Genomic DNA, 16,592 nt, shown 5'->3' on the forward strand with positions numbered 1-16,592 from the left:
CCGAGTCCCATATGTCGGAGCCAGCTCCGACGAGGCCCAACCCAACCCTTACCATTTAGATTGGCCAATTCATTTTGTCAAGTCAGTATGATTGGTTGTTCAAAAAATAAAAATGGAGATTGTTGATTAATACCAATACTAAAATACAGTAGGGTCGGGAAAAATAACTTTTTTTGCTACGCACTTTTGATGCCGCTTTTTGGCAAATCGCGGTACTTTTAAAAGTTAGATCTCGACCCTTCAAGATCGCCATCAGTGGACGATTGGCTCAATGGGGCAGCTCCAGGGTAAGGCGGCGTACCTGAAATCGACGACGTCCTTCCTCAATGGTACACAGCCTGCTCTTGTCTCTCTTTACCAGCTTATTCGACCTCAACGAAGTTGCTGTGCACAGCCTCCGAACGAGACGTGAATAAACTCTGGGAGAGCTTCAGTGACGTGGCCGAGGGGTTCGGTCTGAGTCAGGACGAGTTGGTGGAAATCTGTCGTTCCATGCAGCAGTCGCTCGAGATCCACGCACGTAACGAGATGGATCAGCTCAGTGGCGCGCTCTTCACGGCGCTGGACACTGACGAGGTGACCGATGTTTCTACGACGATACTTTGGACTGTCTACTGACCGTAGTCAACTGTTCCCTCTTCGTAGAATGGCCTGGTTGACGCTCTCGAGTTTCTCGGAACAATGGCCATGACGTCCGCCATGCCCATCCCACAGAAACTCACGTGTACGTCGACGCTACGTAAATAATTGTTTTTTTTTACAGAGAAATAGTGACAGTGCCCGTAGTTGTGTACAATTGCTACGACTTCAACGAGACCGGGCAGTTGTCGCTAGATGAGCTCACACTGGCGTTCAAGTCGACGCTCACGGGGCTATGTAAACTCTGCGGGGGTCTGTCGTGTCCGACAGAACTCGTGCTTGAAGATCTAGCCCAGCACGCCTTCCAGAAGGCCCAAAAACCCGGCGTGGACGCCTTCCTGTCGCTGTCAGAGTTCTTACGCTTCGCAGACACGACCCCCGAGGTGAACTCGTGGGTAGATTACTTCGATTGTCCAGCAGAGACTGTGGACGAGCAGGACGGAGACGACAGCGATGCCGAACGGGAGGCTGCTGCGGGGATGCTGGCACCTTCAGCACTGGATGATGAAGACACAGCGAGGAAGAGAAACGCAAGTCTACCACATGATGCAACAGCACCAGACCTATCCGTAGACAAGATGATACCTCGACGTGCTTGGCAATTGGCAGTGACGAACGCGACACCCAGCGCTCCACCCACAATCGATCCACGGATGCCAGCAGCCAGTCTGGAGCTCGAGTGGATCTACGGCTTCAACAGTGATCTACGCAACATCGTCCACTATGTGTCTCCAGCTGAAGCGGTGTACCCTGCAGGAAGTGTGGTGGTCGTGTACGACACGGTCGCTCATCGACAGCGCTTTGCGTGTCACCACTCTGGACTGGTACAGACATTGGCGGTGCATCCAGCGGATCGTCGCGTCATTGCTTCGGGTGAAGCTGCGTTGGTACCGAAGATCGTGATTTGGTCTACACAGACGCTGAGCGAGAGTGGAGCAGGAGGCGGAGGTGGAGTGCTCAGTGTCCTGCGTGGATTCCATCGTCGAGGCGTGTCACATTTGGCTTGGATGTGCAGCGGACGGACTCTCAAGGCGGTCGGTCAAGATGATTCTCCATTGTGTTGCAAGTTTATCAAGTGGGGAAAAGCGGGGCCCAGCTGAAAGGAATTGCTGACGTTGCAGACCTGGAGTAAACCCGGCCGAGCTCATTCTTTGCAGGACGTGGAGGTCGGGAGCCTGTTCACGCGTTGACAGTCTTGAACGGGCCCTCTGGCCCAGTCCCCAATTTGTGACGGGAGGGCGACGACATTTTGTACTTCTGGACACGTGAGCGAGATGCACGATACTCGAGTCCCCCACGCACTCTTCGCGCGACTTCCTGGTGTTCTAGGACGCAAGGCAAAAGTGCAGACAATCCTGAGTTTGGTGGCTTTACCGGGGGATTCTGGTGCTGTCGCTGGCACAGCACGTGGACAGTTATTGCTATTCGAAGGGCGGAACTGTGTGCGTGTGTTGTATGCGCACGCAGCAGCAGTGTCGGCGCTGTTTGCGTTCAGTGGCGGCGTTTTCAGTGGTGGTAAAGACGGTAAAGTGCGAATCTGGAGTCGACGCTTGGAACCTGGAGCACAATTTGATCTGGTGGCGTTAGGAAGCTCCTCTCCTCGTGTACGCAGTCTCGTGGCTTCTCCAGAGGGAGGAGTTAAGTTGCTGATTGCCACTGCCGGAGCTGAGATCTTCGAGATCGCGTCGAGTGATGGCTCCAACTTGCACTTTGGCCCGGTAGTCTGCGGCCACTCGTCCTTCCAGCTCCATGGACTCGCTGTGCACCCTTTGCGACGAGAGTGCTGCTCGGTGGGGGACGACCGCACTGTGCGTGTCTGGGACTTGTCAGCCCATCGTCAGCTTCGCATTTCCGCTCTGGACGCTCCTGCTCGAGCCTGTGCGTACTCACCCGACGGCTCCACTATTGCTGTGGGTCAAGGTGCTGACGAAGACGATGACGAAGTGAACCCAGCGACTACCAGCCCCGAGTTGCTGGCATGGCGTCGACGACAACAACCTAAGCTGGTGAATCCGAACAAACAAGGCGCCTTTGCAGTGCTGAACGAGTCGTCGCTGGCAGTAAAATTCGAGGCCAAAGACTCCAAGAGAGCGATTAAAACGCTGCGATTTTCCGGCGACGGCCTTACGTTGGCTGTGGGGTCCAGCGACAACTGCATCTACTCGTATCATACTGAAGACTGGGCGTCTAAGGGCAAATGTCGCGCTCGAGATGCTGGCGTCGTCATCAGCTCGTTTGACTTCTCAACTACTGGCGAACACATCATGGCGAACGCTCGAAACCGAGGCGAAATGGTGTTTTTCGAGAGCTCTTCAGGCGTGGAAGTCACGCGTATAGCGACGTTAAAGGACGTCGAGTGGCTGTCGTGTTCGTGTCCGTACGGATGGGGGGTCCAGGGGGCGTGGCCTACACGGAAGCTGGAAGCTTACGAGATATCGGCGGTGGATCGCTCCTCTGGTGTCGAGACGCCAATGCTCATTGCAGGAGACACACTTGGCTCACTGCGTTTGTTTCGGTATCCGTGTGTGAATCCAGAGTCGCTGGGCCAAGTAGCGCGAGGAGCAGCTAGTGCCATCTCAGCTGTACGCTACACTGCAGACGGGAACTTTGTCGTAGCGAGTGCACGAGATGAACGCTGTATCTTCCAGTGGCGTGTCGAGCGCGAAGAGATCGATGGAGATGGAGGCAGTGGAGATGCAGAGGACGTCCCAGGCTTTTCAGACGACGAGCGAGAAGAAAGTCACGGGGCCGAACGATCCGCTTTCGACGAGGCGGCTGCTGTGGGGGATTTTGCACTTGAATTGCTGGCGGAAAGACTGCAAGATCCAACGTACAATCAGGACGACGAACAAGAAGAGAGTGGAGAAGAACCACCGAAGTCTACGCCATCAACGGCAGTAGCTCCGTCCAAGCCGTGGGTTAGTAGCAGTGTGCCGCCTTCAGACGCCCCGAGTGAAGCAGACTTGGAGCTTTCTACTGTGCCTAGCGACAGCTTGGAGCTCGAGTGGGTCTATGGCTATCGCTGTCATGACGCTCGCAACAATCTCTTCCTTACACGCGCCAAGGGCTTACTGGTCTACCCCGCTGCGAATATTGTCGTAGTATTGGACACCAAGCTCTGGCTGCAGCGTCATTTCAAGCAACACACGGACGAAGTCTCGAGTCTTGCTACATATTTCGGCCCAAGCAGTAAGCCCAGCAATGCGTCTCAAGAGATCGGGGCCTCGGGCCAAATGGGACGTCTCCCAGTCATTCACGTGTGGCGACTCGACTCACTACAAGTGCTGGTCTCTCTGCGAGGATTTCATCGCCACGGAATCGCCGAGTTGCGCTTCAATTCGGCTGGAAATCTACTGGCGAGTGTGGGGCTGGACGATCGCAACTCGCTCGCAGTGTACGACTGGCGCAGTGGAGAGCTACTAGCTCATGCAAGTACGTCGTCGGTGGGTCGAATTCTGGGCGTGAGTTTCCAGCAGGAAGCTGTAATTAAAGGCGCCGTTGTTGCGCCACCGGACGACCCAGTGAACCCCTCAGAGGCTCCCGCAACTCCCGTTGTGATCGCGACTGTGGGCGTGAAGACTGCAGCTTTTTGGCGACTTGCAGCAGGTCGGACTCTCGTCAAGAAGGACGCTTTGTTGGGGCGTAAAGCTCGCCAGGGAGGTGCTCCACCGTCCTTTTTGAGTGTTGTGTTCTGCGGTAAGGATGCAATTGCAGGTACAGTCAGCGGCGATTTGTTCCGCTTCAAGGGTACCGAGCTCTCCAGTATCGTCCCGGCGCATACACGAGCTGTGGCAGCGCTTTGCAGTTCGACTGGAGCGACAGGAGGGATCGCAAGTGGGGGACAAGATGGCCTCGTCAAGCTTTGGAGTGCGGATCTCGAGTGTCTGGCCGAGTTCGGGGAGTTCAATGCAGCTCATCATGCGATTCGCAGCGTCTTCTGGGACACAGCGAAGGAAATGCTACTGGTAGGCACTCGAGGCAGCAGTATCCACCTTCTTTCCTCTCTGGATGGCTCGGCAGTTAACTTCAAAACACCTGACGGGACCCCAGTGACGTCGCTGGAGAGCCATGCACGCGGTGATCTCCATGGGCTTAGTGTCTGCTATGCTAAAGCTCGAGGATGCACGGCAGGAGACGACGGAGTTCTCCGCATCTGGGACTTGCATCGTCACCTCTTGATTCTGTCAAACAAACTGGAGACAAGCAGTCGAGCGTGCGCGTTTTCTCCTGATGGAGACTTCATTGCTGTTGGCTTGGGCAGCGGAGGAACTGGACGACGTCACAAGAAAGACGGCAGTATGCTGGTGTTTGAAGACCGAGGACAAAGTGTGGAGCTCGTGTACGAGACTCGAGACACAAAACAGTCAGTGACGGTCTTACGCTTCTCTCCTGATGGTCAGTCACTGGTGTGTGGAGCGCTGGATGGCTCCGTCTACATCTACGACGTCCCCAGTAACTACACGAAGCGAGCTGTTTTCTCCAAACACAAGGCGCCGATCACTCACATTGATCTGGCTAGCGACTCGCAGTATTTACGCAGCAACTGTAAAGGGTTTGAGCTGTTTTTCGCCGACGTTACCACTGGTTCTCACGTGGCCAGCGCCACAGCTCTTCGCAACCACATCTGGGATACTTGCAGTACCATTTACAACTGGTCCAACCAGGGAGTGTGGCCTGTGGCTCCCACAGGACTTGATGCAATGAGAGAGATCACGTGTTGCGCATGCTCGCTACCCGGTGCCCCATACAAAGGCAGCAGTGCCATTCTCGCTGCTGGGAACTCTCATGGAGCCATCAGTCTTCTCAAGTATCCGAGCTTTGTACAAGGAGCGGGAGCCAAGACGTACCGTGGACACAGTGGTGCTGTGGCTCAATTAGGCTTCTCAGGAGCTGGCGGATCGCTCTGCGTTAGTATCGGTCGCTCTGACCGGTGCTTGCTTCAATGGAGACGGCTGTATGGCGCCGGTAGTGGCTCTGATACAGCAGTAAATGGTAACGTGGGCATAGCGAAAGATCCTGAAGAGGACCCTGATCTGGAAGCTGAAGGACGGTTCCTGCCTGAAGCGTTCGTCAACGTTGGTGGAGGCGCTCCGAGCGAGGTGACGCCGTTCGTGAGCGCAATATTACCACCGTCAGGTGTCGTGCAGGAGCCGAGCGAGGCCGACGGAGTGGTTAAACATCGAGTGTTCGACTTGGAGCATGTTTTTGGCTTGCGTACACATGACGCCCGACAAAACGTCGTGTACGCTCGACCGAAGCGGATCGTGTACCCGACTGGGTGCGTCGGCGTGAGTTATGATCGACGTGAACACCGACAGCAGTTCTACACGGATCATACGCGTCCTATCTTGTGCATGGCAGTGTCGCCTTGTGGAGGCTTCGTAGCTTCGGGAGAGATCTGCGCTCAGAACTTTGCACATGAGAGACCACGTATCCACGTGTGGGAACCTGCTACCTGCACTCGCGTAGTAGAGCTCAGTGCCTTTCACAGTAAAGCTGTGACTGCTGTCTCCTTCAGCTCACCCGATGGAAAGCTACTGGCTGCAGTGGGTCAGGATGAATTTCATTCACTAGCTGTGTATCGCTCAGCGTCCGGCCAGTGGTTCGACGGTGCATTGCTTGCAAGCTCTCGCTCTACTCGCCACGCAGTGTTCTTTGTCTGTTTCATCGAAGATCCGCAGAGTGCAGGAGGCTGTAACTTGGTCTCCGGAGGAGAAGACCATGTTCTGTTCTGGAAGATCACACCACCAGCACTTACAGCACGGGACGGCATTTTTGGTGCTCGAGCACAGCGACAGCCAGTGCTGTGCGGTACTTCGATGGGCGGACTTGTAGTCACAGGCTGCGCTTCTGGTCATCTGTACATTTGGGAGGCCTGTGCTGTCGCGCGAGTAGTTTCAGCTCATACCGGCAGCGTCTACGCCATTCATGCGACGTCGCTAGGCTGCGCCACTGGAGGTCGTGACGGACACGTGAAGCTGTGGGCACGCACGACTCTGGCGCCTCTAGCTGACTTCGATGTTGCAGGTTTCCACCCAGCGCCACATAACGCCGTTGTGCGCTCGCTTTGTTGGGACGTAGCAGAAGATCGCTTACTTATCGGTACGAAAGGTGCCGAGTTGTTCGAGCTATCTCGACTCACGGGAGACGCCATCCTCGTGTCGGAGAGCCACTTCGACCGCTCTGTTCAGCTTCAGGGACTCGCAGTGCATCCGCTTCGACCAGAACTGGTAGTCACAGCTGGAGGTGACCACACGGTGCGTCTGTGGCATTTAGAAAAGCGCTGCGTGGTAGCAAAGACTGCGCTGGATGGGGCTCTACAGAGTGTGGCTTTCTCTCCGGATGGCAAGTGGCTCGCTGTGGGTTTTGGCGGGTCAGAGAGCAGCAAGAGTCACAAAGATGGAGCCTTTGCCGTGCTCGATGGTCAGACTCTTGAGCTGCAGCACGAAGGACGAGATAGCAAGCTCAGTGCGCTGGACGTGACGTTCTCTCCGGACTTGACCCTGCTGGCGTTGGCTTCAGCCGATCACTGCGTGTACTTCTACTCCGCGCTGGACAATTTCTCGCTGCGCTTCAAGTTCTCCAAGCCCAGTGGACGTGCGACTCGCTTGGACTTTGCAGCTGATAGCAGCATGGCACGAGTGTCGAGCGATGCGTTCGAGCTTCAGTTCGTGAGCACCATGGACGGCAGTCAGATCACGTCGGCTGCTAGTGCAGCAAACGTCGCATGGGCGTCACACAAATGTTTGTTTGCGTGGGCGGCGCAGGGCGTCTGGGATGTCGCTGGCAAGCCAGACGACCACGTTCACGCTCTGGCAAAGGCGAACACGCAGGAGATGCTGGTGGCTGCTACCAATCAGGGCGAGATCCGTGTGTACAACACGCCGTGTCTGTCGAGACACACGGAGCAGCACAAACTGCTTGGACACAGTCTGAACGTGGCCAACGTAGCCTTCACATGCGACGACTCAAGGTTGGTCTCTATTGGAGCCAACGACAAGAGTCTGTTCGTATGGAAAGTAAAGAAGACAAAACTTTGACGATCTAAAAGAGAGATCACTTCAATATGCTCAGCCAATCAAAACAGAGATCTAAATTTTTTTAAGTATTTTAACGAATCAACATGCATAAACCCAGGGCAGTTCCGGTTACGACTGGGGGACGTTCGAGGTCCCGACCACAGCAGGGCCACTCACTGCCTATTCATTATGGCGACCCCCATTAGCAACACCTCCGTTAGCGGTTATTGTCGACGCTGTACGCACGTTCTTGGCCAGGGTCATGTCCACGCCGACCGAGATCCATGCGAGCACGCCATCCCCTACTGAGTCGCCTAGCAGTGTGTATTCCATGATAGGGTCACTACCGGTGCGTGTCGACGCGCTGTAGATGCTGTCATCAGCATTGAGTGTAAGCCTCTGCTTGTTGGTAGCATACACGTCCGTGGCTTCCACCTTCGAAATGAGGTCTTGATCGAAGTATATTTGACCCACATGAGCTCCTACTCCACCCGAGTACGTGTTGTTCTGGAGCACAGTACCGTTGTATGAGCCCAAGATGTGGATGTGAGTGGCGCGTCCTGTGTAATGGCCTGGAAATACGGACGTGAACGACACGATACCGTCTTCATCCGTTGGTGCAAGGCCACGGAACGCCGTGTTATTGATGTTGGAGGCGTCAGATATGTCGCCGTTGCCGTTCGCCACCACCCCAGAGTACACGCCGGTGGCGTTGCAGTGCCAAAAATCGACGTAGAGATTGTGCACGGGCTCGCACGTGTTCACGTCTACGAATTGTAGCTCTGCGTAGAGCTTCACACCTTCTTGGTCCTCAGTCACGTCTTGGCGAATTAGCTCCCCGTTGACGTAGTAGGGACCCTCTGTTACCTCGGGCTCTAGGACGCATTTGACGTCACTACCGAACAAATCGCTCGCATTCACGTCATGCACGTTGTCGATCACCAAGCTGGATTGATGCTCGGTTGGAGTGTCGAGCTGGACGCCATCTCCGCCACCGAGTCGGCGACGGGCTTGCAAGTTCTCGAGTGTGAAGGCACGTCGGGCGACACTACGTTCCTGGAGTCTGCGAGCTTGAGCAGAGTCCTTGCAAGCTTGCAGTAAACGGTGGCTGTCAGCTTGGAAGAGCCGACGTTGCTCGAAGTGCATAACTGACTGCGTGTGTGGCTGCTGAACGGAGTGCGCGGATATCGTCATCACGAGGACTGCCAGACTGACCAGCGTGAAGAGCATCGAGAGTTGAAGCATTGGAAGTAGCTTGGTTTAAGCTGGAGATGGCGAATTGCGAAGTGAACGACGAGGATATTTCCCATGAGAATCGTCGAAAAGGGGTCGACAGCTCCATTGCTAGCTTCAAGCTTAGCGTATTTGAGCTACGAGCGGTTATGATAAAGTCTATGGATCGCCGAGTCCGGTGGTGCAGCTGGATTGGTGAGGATAGCTCTGGATCAGGTCGTAGGAGGATGGCATGGATCAAAGCTGAAGCTGTTTCGGCGCTTTTGACAATCGCCAGTGATCAGCTGATTTTTAGTCGCCATTGCGTGGCTGCTGACACTCAAGTACGGAGAAATCTGGCAAATAACATTTCGCATTCGAAACGTTATCCCTTGAAGTTGCTTGATGTTTCGCACACTACTTACGTACAATACACTAGTTCTCAGGACTTGGCTTCAACTCTAAAGACCGCAACCGACAATGGGGCGAGTCTTTGAGGAGTTCGTGGACAGCTCGCGCGTGTTCCGGTGCGCCAAATGCTGCGCGCATCTCGCGCGCAATGAGGACATCATTTCTAAGGTCGTTGTCGCTCTTTTCATTCCTTCCTCGCTGTCTCTAACTCTTGCTGTTTATCATTATCAGAATTTCCAAGGCACCAGCGGCAAAGCCTACCTCTTTGACACTGCGTACGCTGTCTCGATACTTTTCTTTATTAAAACACATTTTTATTTTATCTCTATGATCTTATTGTACTTCAGAGTCAACGTGTGCACGGGTCCGCCGGAAGAGCGGATGCTCATGACGGGGCTGCACGTTGTACTGGACCTTTACTGCAACACGTGCTGGAGCCCCGTGGGCTGGAAATACGTACGCTACGCCGTCACTCCACGTGTCTTGAATGCTGCGTTAGACTGAACTCGAGCTTTTCACCTTGTTGCTGTTTGGTTGCCGATGCCTACACGCAGAAAGAAGCGCACAACCCGTCGGAAAAGTACAAAGAAGGCAAATTCATTCTCGAGTTAGCCAAGACGGACCAGTTGCCCTGAAGACAGCGGAGCTTACGCCAAATCTGCGCTGGACAAGCAAGAGGACACTACAGCAACAAGGTGGACGACAAGTGACCGTGTACGCGTATAACCAAGTGACGTTGTTGTGTATCCACCCACCGCCTTGTGCTCGTTTTCCTCTTCAGAGGAAGTCGCTCGTGTATCGCTTCTGCTCCAACTCACGCAGAGGATAATAGTGTGCCTGCACCTGGTTCCCGCCGAAGAAGCGTCCGTGTAGCGCCTGCTTGGCCTTCGCGGCTCCCGCTGCATCGTCAAACAACACAAACACACGCACGTGGTCTGCTAGCTCGTGGATGTCCACCTTGTTGACGCTACCGAACTTGCCACACTCGCCACGCACCTCGTCCTCCAGCTCGTCGTCCACTTCGCCGCAGTTCACGAGGTTCACCAAGCAGAGACAACACTTCGCGTCGGTCTCTGTCGTGTCCTTGACTTTCTCCACGTCGTCCTCGCCAAATGGTTTCTTCTCTGGCGCCGCTATTACGTTGGCTCCGCTCGTTGTAGCTCCTGATCCATCACGCACCACTTTGTCCTGACTCGTCGCGAGATTGATGAGCATAGCGGCCTCACTGGCCTTGCCAACCTTGAGTGCCTGTCCCGCCAGCTCGAACCCGTTCATGTGCTGGATCGCACTCAACGCGCAACTCTCCTCCACGAACCTCATGAAGCCATAACCGCGGTGCTACACAGGGTACAACAGGCATTTGCATCAGCATCGCCACGTATTAACTCCGTATTTTGCAGTCCTCACCACTCCCGATTCCAAGGGAGACACTGCCGTCATGACACACGAGTGGATAGCTCCAAACGGAGAGAAAATGCTCTCTAAGTGCTGACTGTTGAGCTCCACGCGTACGTTGGCAACGTAAATGCACTTGGTCGGAACACTGTCCACACGTCAAGAGCCTCGTCAGCGAACAGCCTCCAACCGAGCAGGAATTACAATTGCTCACTTCTTGATCGCCTCCTGTCCGATCGACAACGAATCGTTCGAGTTTGTATTTCCTCGATGCGGGCGACCAACCTGCAGTTAGCACAGCTCAGCATGACACACACAAAACACACACAGATCGCCTTCAAAACATGCCGCAGAACGCACCCGAATCGCTCGGTTGGCCAACGGCGTTCCATTCAGCACTTGCACGGCGCTCTCCGCTGCCAACACATCCTCGTACTCCAAGAAGCAGAAACCCTTGGACCGCGAGGCACTGCACACAGCCAAATCATCGTCAGAATTATCTTACACGCCACGTCAGCGCTGTCTGCTGCTCACCCAGGCTCCAGCGACAGATCAATGGAGCGGATGGTCCCAAACGGCGCAAACACGTTGCTGATGTCCTCCTCCTTGAGGTCGTAGTACAAATTGCCGATGTAGAGTCGTCTTGCCAGGTCAGTGGGCGACACATTGGTACCGGGAACGTTTAGTGACAGCAGACTCGCTTGTGCCAGCGCCCGCGCCCTCGCCGCCTGTGCGTCCAATTGACCGCCGGCGCCCTACAGCAACAGCGCAGCACGAGGATGAAACTGAAGCCACACACATCAAAATCCGGACATGTTACAGACGCTGACACAGTAGACAGAGACGTACGATCACAGGACGCGAGGCCGCCGCCGCCAGCGCCTGGAGCTCCTCTGGTGTTGACTTTTCTTGGACGACGCTCGACAAGCGCTTGACGATGTCGCTCAGCGCCTTGGGACTAGCCGACGTCTTGCGATTGGCCACGTCTTCGTGCTCGTCCTCGTCGTGGCCCCAACGCGTGCGGCGTGAGCGCTTGACATGCTCGTGGGTGTCACCGTCCGCCTCGAGTGCGCGCTTCGTTGACGACATGCTACGTCTTTGCATTGTGTACAGAACCTCAAAATAAAAGTCTGAGTTGAGCATGTAGCCATATTGTTGTACTTCGTACTGCACACATGTATTGTTTCAGAATTGTTTCTCTCGTACCTGCTCGCCCAGCAAACACTGCAGACTCGGAGCCTATTTCCTTCAGCACTGCCTGGACTCGCATCGTCGTTCGCGAGGACCCGATCGTCATAGCTACCTTGCTTTTCTCACTCTACCTACAACTGCCTACATGTACCTTAATCAACATCTACCCAGTCTTCCTTCACTCGTTCCTCTCTCTACCCGCGGATATCTTCTCGAGGATTCAGTAGACTACGACGTGACAGAGACGGCGAGAAGGGGGAGAAGTCGTCCTCGTCGTCTGCGAATTTGGGCAGATTCTCGGCGCCAAGACTTCCTGGAGCATTGATCTCGTCCGCGTGGAAGCCACCGTTCTCGCCTCCTGTGGGCGAATCGATCGAGCTGAATCTCGTCAACCGCCGGTTCATCTGCATGAGAGTACGAGGGGAAACCATGCCATGTGCGAGCTCGTACAGCTCCGCGTTGGAAAGTGTACCATTCTGTGCTGCAAACGAAGCGGCGACATTTGCACCGACTCCGTTTGCACTGCCGTTCTTTCTTGCATCTTTGAGGTGGAACAGATTGAACGGCTCCGTCTCTGCATGAGCGCCACCGTTCTCCTCAAAGCACTCACGACAATGACGCACTGGATGCAGCAGCCCAACCTCAGGGATCGACATGCGTTGTGACGTGCACTTGGCACACATCCACTTGCCGCATCGTTTGCACGAGTGTGGGCGACGGAAGAGCTTGAACGGCGTGTGGCATGTGGGGTCTTGGCAGTGAGTGACAGTCTTCTTGTCCGGTTTCTTGAGCTTCTGTGATAATACCGAATAATCTCGAGCCATTTTCTGGATGGTATCGGCCGCATTGGACAGCAAGTCCTTCCACAGATCCCTGTCCTCGAGTTTAGTGACACTGAAATGCATCTCCTTAGCTGATACCTTGCTGTCTTCGTCGCTTTGTTGATGGTCGTAGGCTGTGATGTACAGACCGTGGTGGCCTACGGACGAGTGGGTCTCGTCCTGGCCGTGCGTGTAGCGACTCCGAACTGACAGCGGGACGATCCACTTCCACTGAATCGCGTGTGTTTCGTCCACTTCACTTGGATAGAAATACCACAGTTTATGTGAGCCGTACTCGTACACTACAAGTGCTTTCTTCCACTCTCGACCGCCGTGTCGCTCTTTGAACAAGTATCCAAACGAACATCCGTCTCCCTCCAGGAACGACGATCCAAAGCCGTGTGCTGTGGAATAACTTGGTCGACTAATCTGGTTAATGATATCTTCCTGGAACGTGGGGGGCGTGGGTGGATTCGCTCCAAATGGCGGCGACGACGAGTTCGACACATCCGCCGGGGACAGCGCAGGAGGGGTTCCGACCGTCAAAATGCAGCTGAACGGGTCTTTCTTGGCCAATTCCTCCGACGCCTTAACCAGCTTCCTCCACACGGGATTGGTCTTCATTTCGCACTGGATATGCTCCTGACTCCTCGTCTTCGGGTCCTTGTAACACATCTTCAGGGCTTCCATGATCAGCTTCAAGTTGGAAAGGGCATCAGTGCCAGCCAAGTTGTCGTACTCCTGTTCGCCGTTGCTGTCAATCGCGTCGCGGTTTAGATACACCTTGCAGAGTAAAGGCGCCAGCTTGGCGTCTTCGCCTTCGGTCTGCAAAATGCGCCCAATGATCGGGCATTTCCGCGAGCGTTTACTCTTGAAATCGCCGATACAGAACACCAGCATCTTGGTAATCTCGCCCAGCAACAAGTTCCACATCGGGTATTTCTCGTAGCACGTGATGAGCGTGGTGATCACGTGCGCTCCTACGAACATCCGGTCCAACCGCTTCGACTCGTTAGACAGTACAGAGTTCAGACACTTGACAACTGACCACAGATGGTAACCAGACGCTCTGCGAGTGTTGAAAGTGATCACTTGCTTGAGGAAAACCATCAGTTCGTGTCCCTTGCGTTCCATGCACGTGATCAGACATTCGCGCAGTCGTCGATACTCTCGTACGTTGCTACGCCAGTCGTCGCTGCAGAAGATCTCCAGCTCGTTCAGATCGCCATCAATCACAGCCTGCAGCAGAGTAATCCACGCCTGTTTCTCTTCTTCAGAAGAAGCTGCAAAGTACTCAATAGACTTGACTTCCATCGACGAGGATTCGTCTTCTTTTCCGATTCGTCGTTGGTGATGCACCATGGCGTTCGCGGGGGTCACAGCTGCGTGTTGTGTGGCTGGCGAGTTCTTGCTGGCGTCGGGAAGCTTCTTCTTCACAGTCACACTGAAGCCGAACTCGTGCCAATCTGAACTTTGCACGTTCTCCATCTCGTCCAGTGTAATGACACTCTGGTTGCCTAGATTCGGCGTGAACGCCTGGTCCAGACTGGCCGACTTGGGCGGCTGATCTTCACGCACTGCTGTCGTCCGGAGTCCCATCATGCAGTTCAAACTCACTTGACACACCTGCAGTTCGTTTTTCAGCTTCTTTTTCACCAGCAGATTTCCCTTTCGCATGAGATGAGTGGAGCACAGAAAGTTGAGGCAGTCAATGCCCACCGAAGCAGCGGAATTGCCGCCAGCGTTCCGATTATCGGTGAATTCCACCGTCTCCGTCAGCTCAAAGAGATGCATGAGCATTGTAATGCACGTCGGTCGCGGATGGCCCTGTGACAGCAGCATCAACGACTCAAGCGAAGCCACGCTACCTCGTCGCTCCCGGGTCAACGGTGTACTCCAGAACGTCAGCTCCTTGATCATCTGCACGAAAAGCAGTTCTAACGCGGCCTGGTGCTCCTGCATAAACAGATGGATGAGTCGTCGAACCTTGCGAGATGTGTACTTGCGTAGGGCCGAGTTGGCCGTCTCTCGCGAGGCTCCGCAGATCGACACGTACTCGTCCTGGCCTGTCACCTTGTCCAGCGGGATGGTCTTGGCCGAGATGGCCACGCCGCGTCCTGTCAAATACGGCGCATGCACAATCTCACGCAGCAACATGAAGGTGTTTTCAATGCAGTCACGCTCGAAGGCGTTGCGAGGCGGGGAAAAAGTCACCTGTTTCTGAATCAGCTTCTGCATCATGTGCGTTTCGAACAGCGACGTGATGGCCGCCTCCGAGTGCTCGGCGTAGATGAGGTGCAGCAGCAAAGTGCGAATATCGTCGTGGCCAATGTTGGCCAGCAGCATATCCACGGTGGCCGGGTGCTCCGCTAAGAAATGCAAGATACACGCACCTTTCTGTCCTCGGATGGCAAAGTACCGTAGCACCTGCGACGCGAAGTTGGCCGAGTCGTGGCTGAAGATTCCGTACATGGCCGTCTCATTCACTTCGGTTGTCAAGGGGGCCGGGATCCCTGTATCATCTGGTTCGTCCGAGTCCGAGTCCTCGTCCCTCTCCGTCACGCCTGAAATCTCGGCGCTGTCCCTGTGTCTTGGAAGCTTTTGTTCAGTTGTCTCCTCCATCAAGTTGCAGTCTCCATTGACCGGAGTTCTGGGAGATGGCAGCGGTGACACAATGGCCTTGATCTGGGCTGCGTCTGCATCAGCTCCAAGCGACGACCTGGCCGAGGACTTGCGTCGTCTGGCCAGCTCCTCTGGGTCTCCTTCATTCTCCTCCTGATGCTCGGCAAAACTCTGTTGTAGTGTCTCAGCACCATCTTTTTCAAAGACCTGCACGGCCACTTGAATGAGCTCCTCCAGCTCGGCCACTGAGGCCAGGCGCTCCTTGCGTCGTAGTGGGGTGTCGCACTTGGACGAGACGCCGTCGGCCTCGCGCTGTAGCGTGTCAAATATCGAGTCCCAGAATTCGGAGCATTGGTGCGGTTTCCCCGGTTCACAGGCCGCGATGGCGTTCACAGCGCCACCTACGACGATGAATTGCGCGGCCATGGCCCGTGTGTGTCTCGGATAACTCGCGTCCAGCGCCAAGCGGATAAATTCGAGCGTCTTCTCCCTCGAGAAGATAATACCACGCAGTCGGCCAGTCATGCGCTTGAAGAGCAGCTCCAGCATCTCAAGCGAAAAGCTGTCATTCAGCAGCTGTGCCAGGGTGTACTTCTCGCTCATGAGTCCGTCCACGAACTTCTCAATGTTGGCCCGAACCTGCTCCGCCGCCTTCTTGCGCTCCACTTGGAGCGAGGCCTCACTGGACGTGGGCGACGACGGACCCGACCCTGGCGGCGTCGCGGCACCCTTCTCCAACATGGCCTGAGAATCTACACGACGGTCGAGCTACGGCGAGGATGGATGGGAGAAAAATGAGCACGCTTTCATGTGTCGGGCGGTACCACCGACACGTGGTATCCTATGTGTTCTGGAAGGTTTTTTAGTTCTTTTCCTCTGTACATTTAGGAAAATTTGAGAAAGCTTTCGACGTAACCCACCTGTAAAAGCAGGGAACTCGTTTAAGCAGGGTTTGGCCTGGCTTCTTGCTTTTTTTTTCGACTCTAAAATTTAGAAGCTTCTAAACTTCCTTGGTTCAGGTTGCAGTAGTTCGCAGCTTCACTACAGAGCTTTTTGTGCTAGTACTAGTACTTCGACGTGATAATACCCTATGTCTCAAGAAAAAATGCAGTGTCGTTGGAGTCACTCAATTGACAAAATCCTCTTTGGATTTGACGCACGGCTTCTTGAACATTAGATTATCCTCGCTTCCCTGTTTCGAGACTTCAAATGCGTTATCGGACATGAAGTGCAGGTGCCTCCAGTATGTCCCAGGATTCCTGGGCCAGGAAACAGAGGGCAT

The 16,592-nt window shown here is 54.7% G+C and overlaps 4 protein-coding genes across 4 annotated transcripts; 2 read left to right on the forward strand and 2 right to left on the reverse strand.

Annotated features, from left to right (window-relative positions):
* Nucleotides 1-271: 271 nt before the first annotated feature.
* Nucleotides 272-7,679, forward strand: PITG_13362 (microtubule-associated protein, putative; the record flags this gene model as incomplete). The annotated part of the gene is made up of 5 exons (XM_002899954.1): nucleotides 272-329; nucleotides 395-576; nucleotides 646-724; nucleotides 787-1,673; nucleotides 1,857-7,679. The coding sequence occupies 5 exons, from the start codon at nucleotides 272-274 to the stop codon at nucleotides 7,677-7,679; spliced, it is 7,029 nt and encodes a 2,342-aa protein (XP_002900000.1).
* Nucleotides 7,680-9,322: 1,643 nt separating this feature from the next.
* Nucleotides 9,323-10,030, forward strand: PITG_13364 (uncharacterized protein; the record flags this gene model as incomplete). The annotated part of the gene is made up of 4 exons (XM_002899955.1): nucleotides 9,323-9,449; nucleotides 9,513-9,556; nucleotides 9,629-9,737; nucleotides 9,836-10,030. 4 exons carry the CDS (start codon nucleotides 9,351-9,353, stop codon nucleotides 9,914-9,916), a joined length of 333 nt encoding a protein of 110 aa, XP_002900001.1.
* A 28-nt stretch (nucleotides 10,031-10,058) lies between these two features.
* On the reverse strand, nucleotides 10,059-11,765 carry PITG_13365 (Poly(U)-binding-splicing factor PUF60, putative; the record flags this gene model as incomplete). The annotated part of the gene is made up of 6 exons (XM_002899956.1): nucleotides 10,059-10,619; nucleotides 10,692-10,824; nucleotides 10,891-10,961; nucleotides 11,037-11,145; nucleotides 11,211-11,431; nucleotides 11,526-11,765. The coding sequence occupies 6 exons, from the start codon at nucleotides 11,763-11,765 to the stop codon at nucleotides 10,059-10,061; spliced, it is 1,335 nt and encodes a 444-aa protein (XP_002900002.1).
* Nucleotides 11,766-12,061: 296 nt separating this feature from the next.
* Nucleotides 12,062-16,051, reverse strand: PITG_13366 (uncharacterized protein; the record flags this gene model as incomplete). The annotated part of the gene is made up of 2 exons (XM_002899957.1): nucleotides 12,062-15,266; nucleotides 15,360-16,051. 2 exons carry the CDS (start codon nucleotides 16,049-16,051, stop codon nucleotides 12,062-12,064), a joined length of 3,897 nt encoding a protein of 1,298 aa, XP_002900003.1.
* Nucleotides 16,052-16,592: the final 541 nt, after the last annotated feature.

This window comes from Phytophthora infestans, genomic scaffold (genome assembly GCF_000142945.1).
Source record: "Phytophthora infestans T30-4 supercont1.28 genomic scaffold, whole genome shotgun sequence".
Classification (NCBI taxonomy): Eukaryota; Oomycota; class Peronosporomycetes; order Peronosporales; family Peronosporaceae; genus Phytophthora; species Phytophthora infestans.